General features: G+C 27.5%; 1 protein-coding gene across 1 annotated transcript; it reads left to right on the top strand.

The window, feature by feature from the left end:
* The first annotated feature begins 4,850 nt into the window (after positions 1-4,850).
* On the top strand, positions 4,851-6,159 carry LOC140174443 (uncharacterized). Its single transcript, XM_072199029.1, has 2 exons — positions 4,851-4,886; positions 5,287-6,159. Exons 1-2 carry the CDS (start codon positions 4,860-4,862, stop codon positions 5,890-5,892), a joined length of 633 nt encoding a protein of 210 aa, XP_072055130.1. The 5' UTR covers positions 4,851-4,859; the 3' UTR covers positions 5,893-6,159.
* Positions 6,160-12,302: the final 6,143 nt, after the last annotated feature.

Raw genomic sequence — 12,302 nt, 5'->3', positions numbered from 1 at the left:
TCAGAGCCAATGGTGACTAGAGTTATTTTTTTTATTCATTTAGTGTTTATCATGTGTGATCATATGTATATTCCAAACTGAACATGCAGGAAGCATATTAAGTCACCCATCCGTTGATAACTAACTCTTGGCTATTTAATTTTCATTATCAAATTAAATCTTAATGATGATAATAACATTCACTGTTTTTCATATTCAACAATCTCATGCTTATACATACAATTTACATTAAGCCATATAAATTCATATACCAATAAAAGTTAGTCCAAGAAAGACCTAGTTTCATCCAGCATCATATTAATATGCCATGCTTAATTAACACATACAAATTCCTCATACATAAAAGCATACCATAAATATAAAACCTTCATAAATTTGGTTGAATCATGAATGTTTATGATGCATTTGGATAAGCATTAAACATAAAAATAAATATGCCACTTGGAAGATGGAACACGACACAGTGATTCAACCAAATTGGACTCCATTAAAGAACTTCCGCAGAGTGATAATATGAAGACAAACCTAATATGTAAAATGTTGAGGAAAACAGGTTGAAAATGTGTAATATGCTCAAAAGAAAGTGAGGTTTTCCATAATTAAGGAGCCTAAGTAACTAATAAAGGAATAAATGCAATTAACGCACAAACAACTTAGACTAAAGCAATTTAGAGTGAATTGGGGCTAAAAAACTTAGTTATTGCAACTGTGTATTGAATTTGCAAGGGTTAATCAAAATTAGCACAAAAAAATAATCAAGGCAATAATAAAGAAGCCCACTTATTCATGTCAAAGAGTATAAAATAATCACATAAACACAGCCCTTTGTTCAAGAAGCAATAATTTTGATAAAAACCAATTTTAATTGCTCAAAAACTTCGAAGAATGAGTGATGATGCATGTGATCATTTATGTTTAAAACCAACATGAATAAACCATTTCATTCAAATCACTCAATAAAACATGGTATGCACTTCTTAAAAATATACCAAACAATTGATAGCATCTGAATTTTTAACCAAATTGGTATTTTGATAAAAAAGCACAAACAAGTGCATAACAAAATTCAAGCTCAAACATCATTAGAAATCACATAAAATTGCACAATTGTAAATTATAATGCCTCATGAGAATAGAATTTAAGTTAAATACTGGCCATACATAAGAATTAAACATATAGATTTCATTTAGGCATTTCATCGAACATATGGTGTGCATCATATGTAAACAAAGCATTCAGTTTAATGGAAGCAGCAATCAACCCATAAAATTCAGCCAACAAACATGTTCAATCTAGCAATAGATATTAACTAGTCCTAAGTCTAATCTATATGCAGAAACCAAAATTAAAAGCAATGAAATAAATAAAATAAAAAGAACCCGGTACAAGAAAAGGGATGGAACCTGCGTTGATGAAAGAGAGAAAGAAGAACGGGGGCAGTGATGGTGTCGCAGCGGCACAGAACTTAGCCGTTGCTGGGTTGCACCGGAGCGGTGCTCGCCGGAGCTGGCAGGCGCGAACGGCGGCGTGAGGGCAACGAACACGGCAGGGAGAAATGGGGAAGGAGGAAAGAAAGAAAAGAGAGAAAGGGTGGGCGACGGTGGTTAGTTGGCTGGGGGGTGATACTTAGGGTGATCTGGGTTGAGAAAACGAAGAAGAGAGATAGGGGTTGGTTAGAGAAGAAGTGATGGAGAGAAAGCAGGTAATGGCGGATTCAGAGAGGGGTTTGTTGTTTTGATTCTATAATTGAGGGTAATTCTAATTTAATTCAAATTTCAAATTAAAAAGAATTTAAAATTAAATAACTACCTATAATTTAATTTTAATTACAATTAAATCCTATTGTACGCATTGTACAATAAGGCTATTGTCTCCTCATACTTTTTCTTTTTAGTAAATCAAATAATTAATTATTAAAATCAGCTACCAATATATTTATGTATAAATATATGTGATTTAATTTATTTTTAATATATATTTATATTTTAGTATATATTTTATACTGATTACTAATTTCGATAACTAATTTTAATATACACATGACTAGACACGAATCCAAATAGGGGCAAGTATAGACCTTGGCCTTTCAACTTTTTTTAAACAAAGTTAATCATTTTAGGTATATAAAGTTATTATATATTATATAATTTTGTTTAAAAAATAGAGTAAATAATTATCTTAGACAAATAATTAAATTATTAAACTCAAAAACAAATAATAATTCTTAAATTGAGAAAAATATTATTGTCAATTATTTTTTGATTAGATAAATCTTTAAACATTTAAACTTTTTTTCTATTTTTAAATATTTTTTCTCTTAATTTTCACACCTATTATCATATAAAAATACTTTAATATTTATAATAACTAAAAAAATTTATATATTATAGTACGCACATAAAATTATGAAAGTAAATTATTTTAAAATTTATTTATTTATTTCATGATATTATATTAATAACATATTAAATAAATTAATTAAAATAATTATATTTATATATTTTATTTATGAATATATTTTAAATACATATAACAAAGTTATTAAAATAATTTATTTATATTATTTTATAATATATTTTTTTATGATATAAAACATAAAAATATAATATATTATCACAATAATACTCAACAAAATAAGTTAATAAAAAATAAATAATTTTTATATTTTAATAAATCCAAAATAAAAAAATTATAAAAATTAAGATAATTTTTTTATATAATAAACATTTATTATTTCTTTTAATAAAAAATATTTATTATGATTATATATTAAAAATATATAATATTATATTTAATTATATAATATTTTAATTTTCGAGTCCTCTTCTACTAAATTCCTGAATCTGTGCCTGCACATAGTATAATCTATTTATATATGTTTTGATATTCCAACATGGTTATTTAATTACAGCGTTTGTTCCGATCTTGTTACATAATATAATGCATTTCTACTATTTGTTAATTAATTAAGGGTTCAAGGAGGTAAGAGGAACAAAGCAGAAGCACGTATGGTGTGATATACTCCTGACTGAACTCATGGGGGAAAACGCTTACGACGCATTCACCGGCAAGGGGGGAGATCAACCTCGATCATCACTCTATCTCTTAGACCATCTCCAATAGAGAACTCGTTCCAATTCCTGTTTATGGCCACCTGTCATAAAAAGTTACTCCACATCAGCTTTTGCGTCATAAACAGTAAATAGGAACTCAAAGCATTTATCTCTTCTCCATTAGGAGGAACTAACTTTAGTCCCTATTGTGGTCCCACTTAATTAATTAATTAAAATACTTATAATTAATATAATAATTTTTTTAAATAATGTAATTTAAATATTTAAATTTTAAAAATAATTCACTATTAAAAAATATTAATATTAAATAAATTCATATATAACAACAATACACAATATAAAATTTGGGATAGAAGTAAACTTGGAAGAAGATGAAGAAAAGTAGAGGAAAGTGTGAGAATAGAAGTGTATGTAAATGATATATATAAAGTATTAAAATATTAATTTATTAATAATAACGGTAACATAATAATGGTTAGTTTTCAACTACTAATTTTGCAACGGCTAGTTTTACAATTACTAATTTTAATAATGTCGTTAGTATTTTAAATTTAAAAAATAAAAATAACCAACCCAACCAAAAATTATTTTGTAAGATGTAAAAATTAAATTTATTTTTTAATGTAAGTAAATTTAATTAATTATAATTTAATATAATAATATAAATAATATTTAATATTAATTATAATATAAATAATTAATATAAATTATTAATTAAATAAAAATTTAATTATTTAATCTAATTAATTATTAAAATTATTAATAAATTAATTATAATTTAATTATTTAATATAATTATTTATTATAATTATTAATAATTTAATTATTATTTAATTATTTAATATAATTATTTAATTATTTTAAATTTTATATAATTATTTATTTTTATAATAACTTGCCAAGTGGCAAGTTATTATTGGTTTAGTTGAGTCCCTGTTCAGAGGGACCCTTCACATTGAATCCCGTGAAGGAACTCAGTTTTTCTCTCCCTCCAACAGTTCCTACTTGCTTTTGTCAGTAACAGGGCCTCAAAACTATGCCCATTGAAGTTGCTCTTATAAGGATGATGCAAATTGGGGATTTGACCCTACTGAAGATCTGTACAATGATGACGATTTAGAGTCGGGTATGCTAGCATTCATACATACATGAATATTTAATTGTTTAATGCATGTGTGATGCACAATACATTTAATTTGGATTACGTATGTTAACCAAGTTGTGACTTCATCCTTGAATGTCAAAATATATACTTGCTAGAGATTAAACTTTAAATGAAAAATAATATTTATTCGTAGTCTTTTTCGCGTTTAATATAAAAAAAATTAAAATATTATTAAAGGATCGAGTCTCTCATTTTATAAACTCTTCTATAAAGCTATTCGCCGATTAAAAGAGGCGGCTTCAAGTTCGGAAAAACAGGAAAAAAATACATGTTCAAGTCCAAGTGGTACAACAAGAGCTCCAACTGATCAAAAGGATGACTCAAAGGAGACACCATATTTGTTAGCAGCGAAGAACGGTATCATTGAATTGGTGACCAAAATTAGAGAAAAGATACCGAGTGCTATCATAGCACCAATGCAAAGAATCAAAATGTGTTGCTTGTGGCGGTGAAAAATAGGCAACCCGAAGTTGTTCTGGTACTTAAAAAGACATCAGAAATACAAGTTTGGAATAACTTAGTTATTGGAGTGGATGATGATGAAAACACGTTGTTGCACTTGGCAGCTGAGGGTTTAAAAGGAGTCAAGTCTTGGCAAATAGCTGGCTCTGCTTTACAAATGATGTGGGATATCAAGTGGTATCAGGTATTTATAAGGAGGAATGCTAGGGTCAGCAATATTTGTGATTTGTAGCCATCAAATAGTCATCAAGATGGTTTTAATGGTGTGAGATTGGTGTGAGATTTCATCCAATGATTCACTTTTTTTTGCTGGTTACATACTAGACGAAATTTAACAAAGTTGCTGGCTCCCTAGACTTTTACATTTATAATTTTATATAACTTTGTGATTTGTAACTATCAATTAATCATCATGAATATTTTTAATGATACGAAATTATTCAATTTTTTTTTTATGATTAAATGACAACCAGATTTTAGTAAAAGTGCTAGACTTTTTCTTGTATATATTATTATGACCCAAAATAGTGTTTAATTTACTCAATTTAGTTATTTAATAATTTTTTATTATATGATGGTTACAGTATATAAAGACAATTGTGCCAACGCATTGCCACTTCAGAAGCAACAAGGATTCAAAAACGGCAGCTCAAATCTTCAATACATCACACGAGGTGCTCATCCAAGAGGCTAGTCAGTGGCTGAAGGATACATCGGAATCTTGCTCTGTGGTGGCAGCTCTGGTGGCCGGTGTTTCCTTTGCCACAGCTAGTAATGTCCCCGGAGGCTATGACAACGGCCAGGCACCACTAGAGGGACAACCGGCGTTCGAGGTATTCGCCATGGCTTCTCTGGTTGGACTGTGTTTCTCCGTCACTGGACTCATAATGTTCCTTTCCATCCTGACCTCAAGAAAGGTGGCGAATGATTTTCAAAGGAGTTTGCCACTGAAACTCCTTGCAGGGCTGAGTTCTCTGTTTGTTTCCATCATAACCATGTTTGTGTCCTTCTGCTCTGGCCATTTCTTTCTTGTTAACCATAAATACAAGTCAATCCTGTTCCCTTTATACGCTGCCACTTCCATATCCGTCGCTTTCTATGCCTTCGCTCAGTTTCCACTCTACCTTGATCTTCTCAGAGCTATTCTCACTACAATTCCAACTACAAGTGATGTAGGTGAAATTCTGTGATTTATTTACCGAGATTTATAACAACTCATTTTATAGAGAATCAAATAATTCCGTGTGGTAGCACATGCTCGCACGTGCATGTCAATTTGTCATGTATGTTGGTCTGGTGTTGCTTAGCTTGTGCTAATAAATTATTTCGTTTTAGATATATGTGTGGATCTTTATATATCAATGTATTTATCTATTATGAGATCAGAACTTCTGATTTATGGTTAATGTGTGATGTTAATGAGAGAATAATGAAAATTTTAATCTTTAAATTAACAATGTTTGGGAGATACTTTCAATGTCATAAACATGGAGGACGATACCTTCATGTCTTTCCCTTGCATCTACGAAGCATGGACACTTCGATGAGTTATCGTGTCCGCGTGTAGGATACATTTCGGACACACACTCACCATCGACATTCGTCCGACACGCTATGTCCAACCGTGTCTTAAAAAAAAATGAAAAATTTTTCTCCGGACACAACTGGACACACCTAAATACCATCACGTGTCCACGTATCCAGTCCTATTTTTAATATATATTCTTAAAATAAATTTAGATATAGTATATATTATTATTTATTAAAACAAAAATTTTTTTAAATACTTGATATAATTAAAATAAGACATTAAAAATAATTAAACATTTTAATTTATATTTTAATATTAATAAAATATCAAAATATCATTACAATTTATTTAAAAAATATTTTATATTTTATATATATGCGTGTCCCCGTGTCATGTAAAATTTAAAAATTCGCGTGTCGACGTGTCCTGTGTCATATCGTGTCCTGTGTTCATATCAGTGTCCGTGCATCGTAGCCCTACACATTATTCTCTCTACTTATTTATTACTTGCTTGATAATTGTTAGTTTTATTAAACAGTTTAATTTTTTGTGTATTATGGTTTGGGAGATACTTTCAATGTGATAAACATGGAGAAAGATACCTTCATGTCTTGGCTAATTTTTTTGAAATGGATATGTGTTATTAATTGGTCTGGATAAGTTGAGTATTTTTTTTTAATGTGGAGATAAAAAATTTAAGAGGCTGATTTCATAATGAAATTTTATCAATATATACGCAAATCTGACTTTTAAATTTATAAATTAAAAAAATAAAAAAATTATAAATGCAAATCTGATTTTTATATTTATAATTTAAAAAAATAAAAAAATCATAACCACAAATTTAAATTAGATTTGTGTTTATAATATCACAAATCTAAGAGTCAGACAGATTTGTGATTTTTTATATCTAATCCTTCGATTTTTTTTTCTTTCATAATTTTGTGATATTTTTTTTTATAATCTAACAAAACACACCTTCTCTAATATTAAAAAGCATCATGTCTTTCCCTACACATTATTGTTTGTACTTACTTATTGCATGCTTGACAATTGTTAGTTTTATAAAATAGTGTGAAATTCGTTTTGTGTATTATGATTTTAAATAATGTTATAGTAAAAATGAAAAATAATTTAAATGAATGGTTAGAAAAAATTGCTAGTTATATTATTAATAAACTAATTAAGAAGAAAATATAAAGGTATTTGAAATTTAATGTATTTCTCAGTTGATTAAAATGAGTATTACGATAGTTTATTTATAAGTGTTTTGAGTTGGCATACATTATAATTTTTAGATGATTTTGCATAGATATTATTTTAGATGTTTTTAAATATTAACCCATATATTTTTAGATATTTTTCATATTTTGATTTATTTCTTTAATTTTTAAAATTTTTTATCATAATATATAGATATTTATTTTTATAAAACAATATCACGAGAATTCTAAATTTTTTTACAAATGTATGGCATGATTAATAGCAATGATGATTAACGGCACTGAATTGATGATGATAAATAGTTCTTTACTTCATATTGTTTTGGTTACTTTGTTACTTCGTAGTTTTAATTTTGATACCAAGAAGAAAAAGAGAAAATGAATAAAAGATAAGAACCGAAGAAGAAGAATATTGCTTTAAAAAACAGTTCGGATATATGAAAGGTGCATATATATAGAGGCCAAAGATGTGAAGAAACTTAAGATTTTCTTTGTTTAGTTTTTTAAAGTTCATTTTATTAGTCAAGCACAATCCATACTTAATATATATATTGTTAAAGTATGTATTATTTGAACTACAAAAATATTATGCCTTCTAATCACAATATTAGTTGAGTCATTTGTGTCGAATATATGATAAACCCACCAAATTAAGAGTATCATGGGAGCCGAGAGTTTCATGCAAAAAGCGATAGTCATGCTTAAATTTATCGAAGAGAAATATTATGGCCAATTTTTTTAATTAATATTAGTTCATATTTTAAATAGCATGTTAATTTTTATACTATTAAAATTTAAGATTTAAAATTTAGATTAAAAATTTAATATTTATGGTTTAAAATTAGTTAAATATGGCCAAAAATGATATACACCAACGCAAATCAATAAGGGCGATAAATTTGTGGTGCTATTAATCATAGAGTCATTATGCGATAAATTTTTGCAATTATATGCATTCCACCCAAATTAAATAATGGTAAAAATGAAATATAAAATAAAAATTGGCGATAATTTTAAACAACTTCGCACAAAAGGAAGAAGATATCAAAACACGATTTACACGCAGGGATGTATATTATACTATTGTATAATACCAACAAATCAAGGCATGTGGAGGTGGACCCAAAAAGGCAAAAAGTGTAAAAGTAGTTTATAAAAGAATTTTATTTGATTTATCATATTTTATTTTGGAGCAAATATATATCCAATTTGTTCGATGTCTCTTTAGTATTTTCACCACTGCTAGCCCCTACCTTAAAATATGTTTTGAGACATATCAATAATTTTTTCTTTAAAGATTTTATATATGCTTTCCACTAAAAATAAACATATTTTTTTTAGAAAATAATAATACCATTCTCATTTATGATAATGTCACTTCACACATAATTTTGTTATATTGTACATATATTGACATAAATTTATAAAAAAGTATATTTAAAATAAAAACGATAATATCCCTTCTCTAATTTTTTACTTTTAATTTTAGTGTTGTTAAATCAATCTACAATTTCAAATGATAGGAATATACACAATATAATCACTACAGTTTCAAATGAATGTAATGGAATTAGTTAAAGCAATAAATAGTTCTTTCCTTCACTTTGGTTTGGTTGCTTCTCTGTATATAGTTTAGATTTTTGCTACGAATAAATAAAAACCAACAAAAAGAAAAAGAAAAAAAAAGAATAATATTGCTTTAAAAAACACTTCAGATATATGAAAGGTACACATCACAGACCAAAGTTGTAAAGAAGGTGAGAACCTAAGAATTTTCCTTTTCTTTATTTATTTTTTTTAAAGCTCATTTTACTAGCTAGTCAAGCATAGGGACGAATGTTAATTATGGCAATGGATGGTCATAGCCTCCCAAAGTTATAAAAGTTATTATTTATGATGAATTACCATGTGTTCATAATACGCAACACGGAAGAAAAATAAGATAATCTTAAATATCTATTTTGTGCTTAAACTTTTATTCAAATAATAAATATATAGTAGATCAGATCTAAATATCTGAGTACGCTAGTAAAATCACTTATTCTCCTTCGATGATACGAAAGCGCTATGCGTATCCACACCGAGACCAACCTTTGCTGTCAACTCTTTGACCAATGAATATCTGATCTAAATTGAGAAACCTCTTGCAACTCTTTGCACACCATAAAATTCTTCTCCAAGAATTAGGCTCACATACATTTATGTGCGTAGAGGTAAAGGAATAAAACTCTTGTTATTCTCTCGTTTTTTCACCATGTTCCTCTACTCTTGGCATACATATATATAGTACGAGATTTGTTACTGATTTTAAATTTGATTATCAATTCAAATTTAAATCATATCTTTAAATTCCAAATCTGAATACTTTAAATTTTATGAATCATATCATAACAATTTAAAACATAATCGATTTGGATCTCATCCAAATTTATAATTCAAATTTAGAAATAAAATAACTAATTATTCTCAAATCTCATTTAATATTCTCAATTATCATATTATTATTATATTCTTGGTGCTAGCAAAGAATATAATAATATTCCATTTGAATTAATATAATTATTTATTTGATCAAATCAAAATAATAATTAAATAACTCTACAGCAAAGATTAAAACACTCGTTAGTGTGTGACCCTATAGGTTCAATACTAAGCGAATAATAAATTAGTCATACTAAATTTACTAATTAAGGTTGGCGTCTAGCAACACTCCTTAGCAGCCCGATAGTTTGAAGTAATCTATTTTTACGAAGAATCTCAGAAGAACAAAGTATAATTCCTTCCATTTTTCCAGCTCTTGGTTAACCCTTAGAGTATGGTTTAATTGTCAAACTCTAACTTGTTACCATTATTATAATGAACTGTGAATGGCCTAAGAAACTCATTTCTTCATTCATTCAATTCCATTGGCCAAGGTTTTATTCATCTCAATCATTATAATTATAGAGCTCAAACTCTTTACCGAGAGTTGACGGATTCCTTATTGACTAATCATTAATTCTACAAGTATTTAAATCATACCCAATATCCATTCAACTAATACCCTAGGGTATTAGGTGTCCGGAATCAAAGTATAATAAATACATTGTTAATTACTATGATAGTCGCAGGTCAAAGGAAACTCTATCACCATGTTCATCTTGAAAATATCCTATTGACAAATATGCGGTAATTATAACCATTAGGAATTCTCAAAGTGAGTCAGTTCAATGGTCATATCTCTATATGCACCATCTATATATATAATTTAATAAATGAAATATATTAATCTTCATTCAATAAAGACCATTATATATATATTGATCTTTCCGGATTATTAATGTCCTTTTTAATAATCCTATGACCAAGAACAATTTAGATTAAATTATAAAAGATTTATCTCTCAATATTATGATCACTATCACAATGATAAATCTCTAAATTTAATCAAGAATCTTATTATATTAACATTTTAATATAATAATAATAACAAATTATTTGACACATAATTGATTGGATTGTGGTCATACTCCTTATTCCCAACAAGTTATATCTAGCTAGAATTATATATTGTAGGTATAATTAACTTATAAATTCAATTTACCAAATGCACTAACTTAAGATTGTATGCTTTCACAGATTTTAATTGGGAAGAAGACTTAGAAGATAGAAAATCTGTTACTGCTATTGTGTGTATTTGGAGAGTAATTTAGTGTCTTGAAAAAGTAACAAACAAGATAAAGTGAGCAGGAGCAGTACCAAAGCTGTTAGCATTAACTTGAGTTAGTTAGAATTAGTTTTACCAGCTGTGATTAGTGTATGTTTAAGCTAATCTCACTTGACATCTCTTATATATACGACCAACTCAGTGTAATCATCAATATACAGTAAATTCAATCACAATTCATACTACCATTCTGTTTTCTTGTAACACAAGTCTGCTATATTTTTTCTTTTCTGTTTTATTCTTCACTTCTTCAAGACTCATTGAGTTATATTCATGCTTCTAATAAACGGGAGATAAGTACAGAACACAAAATAATAATTTTGTGATGCTATAAATCAAAGACTCAATATGTGATTCTTCATCATCAATTATTTGAAGACCCTTTTGTCAATTTCACGTAAATCAGTTAAAATATACTCTTAGATCGATTGCCAACATCATATTTCATAGGAGAGCAAGATTTTGTTGCCCCGTCGGAACCAAACCCTTGTCTTTATCGCTTTTTGGCACCTAATTTCACAGAAAAGAGGAGGAAGATAACGAAAAAAGATTCACACACATATGTGATGCATGGTATACCAAAAACAAGCAAGGTATTATATATATATATATATATATATATATATATATATATATATATATATATATGAAGGTGGACCCAGAATATAGTTCTTGAGTAGTTGATAATAGTAAAAAAACACCAATTTTAACCTAATATAAAAAATAATTTCAGTCAAATCAATGCAATGAAATTATGCAATGTAACCTCATCTGTTAAGTAGTATCAAGCCAAAAGATAGAGTGGTCAACATCTATATTATTTGGCTAATTTTCTGGTATCTATTATTTGGTGTTAAATTTTATCTAATTTAATTTGTATAAAAAATTTTAAATATTTAAAATTTTTTTATAATTAGATACAACAAATATAATATTATCAAAAATATTATAAGTATATTAAAATTAATTATTAGTATATTTATTTATAAATATATATAATTTAATTTATTTTTAATATATATTTATATTTTAACATGTATTTTGTATTAACTTTAGTAGCTGAGTTTAGTGTACAATAGAGTGCTCGCTGCTCTCTCTCTATTATATAAAGAGAAAGTAAATCATGATGAGCATAGCGTG

Source organism: Arachis hypogaea, chromosome 7 (genome assembly GCF_003086295.3).
Source record: "Arachis hypogaea cultivar Tifrunner chromosome 7, arahy.Tifrunner.gnm2.J5K5, whole genome shotgun sequence".
In the NCBI taxonomy this organism is placed as follows: domain Eukaryota; kingdom Viridiplantae; phylum Streptophyta; class Magnoliopsida; order Fabales; family Fabaceae; genus Arachis; species Arachis hypogaea.
The sequence above is the reverse complement of the archived record's forward strand: the minus strand, read 5'-3'. Positions and strand labels throughout refer to the sequence as shown.

Bases quoted from the DNA above. Each gene is read 5' to 3' on its own strand.
- LOC140174443 (XM_072199029.1), top strand. From the start codon at position 4,860: ATGATGTGGGATATCAAGTGGTATCAG. The intron at 4,887-5,286 runs GTATTTATAAGG...TGATGGTTACAG, and splicing joins GGGATATCAAGTGGTATCAG to TATATAAAGACAATTGTGCC.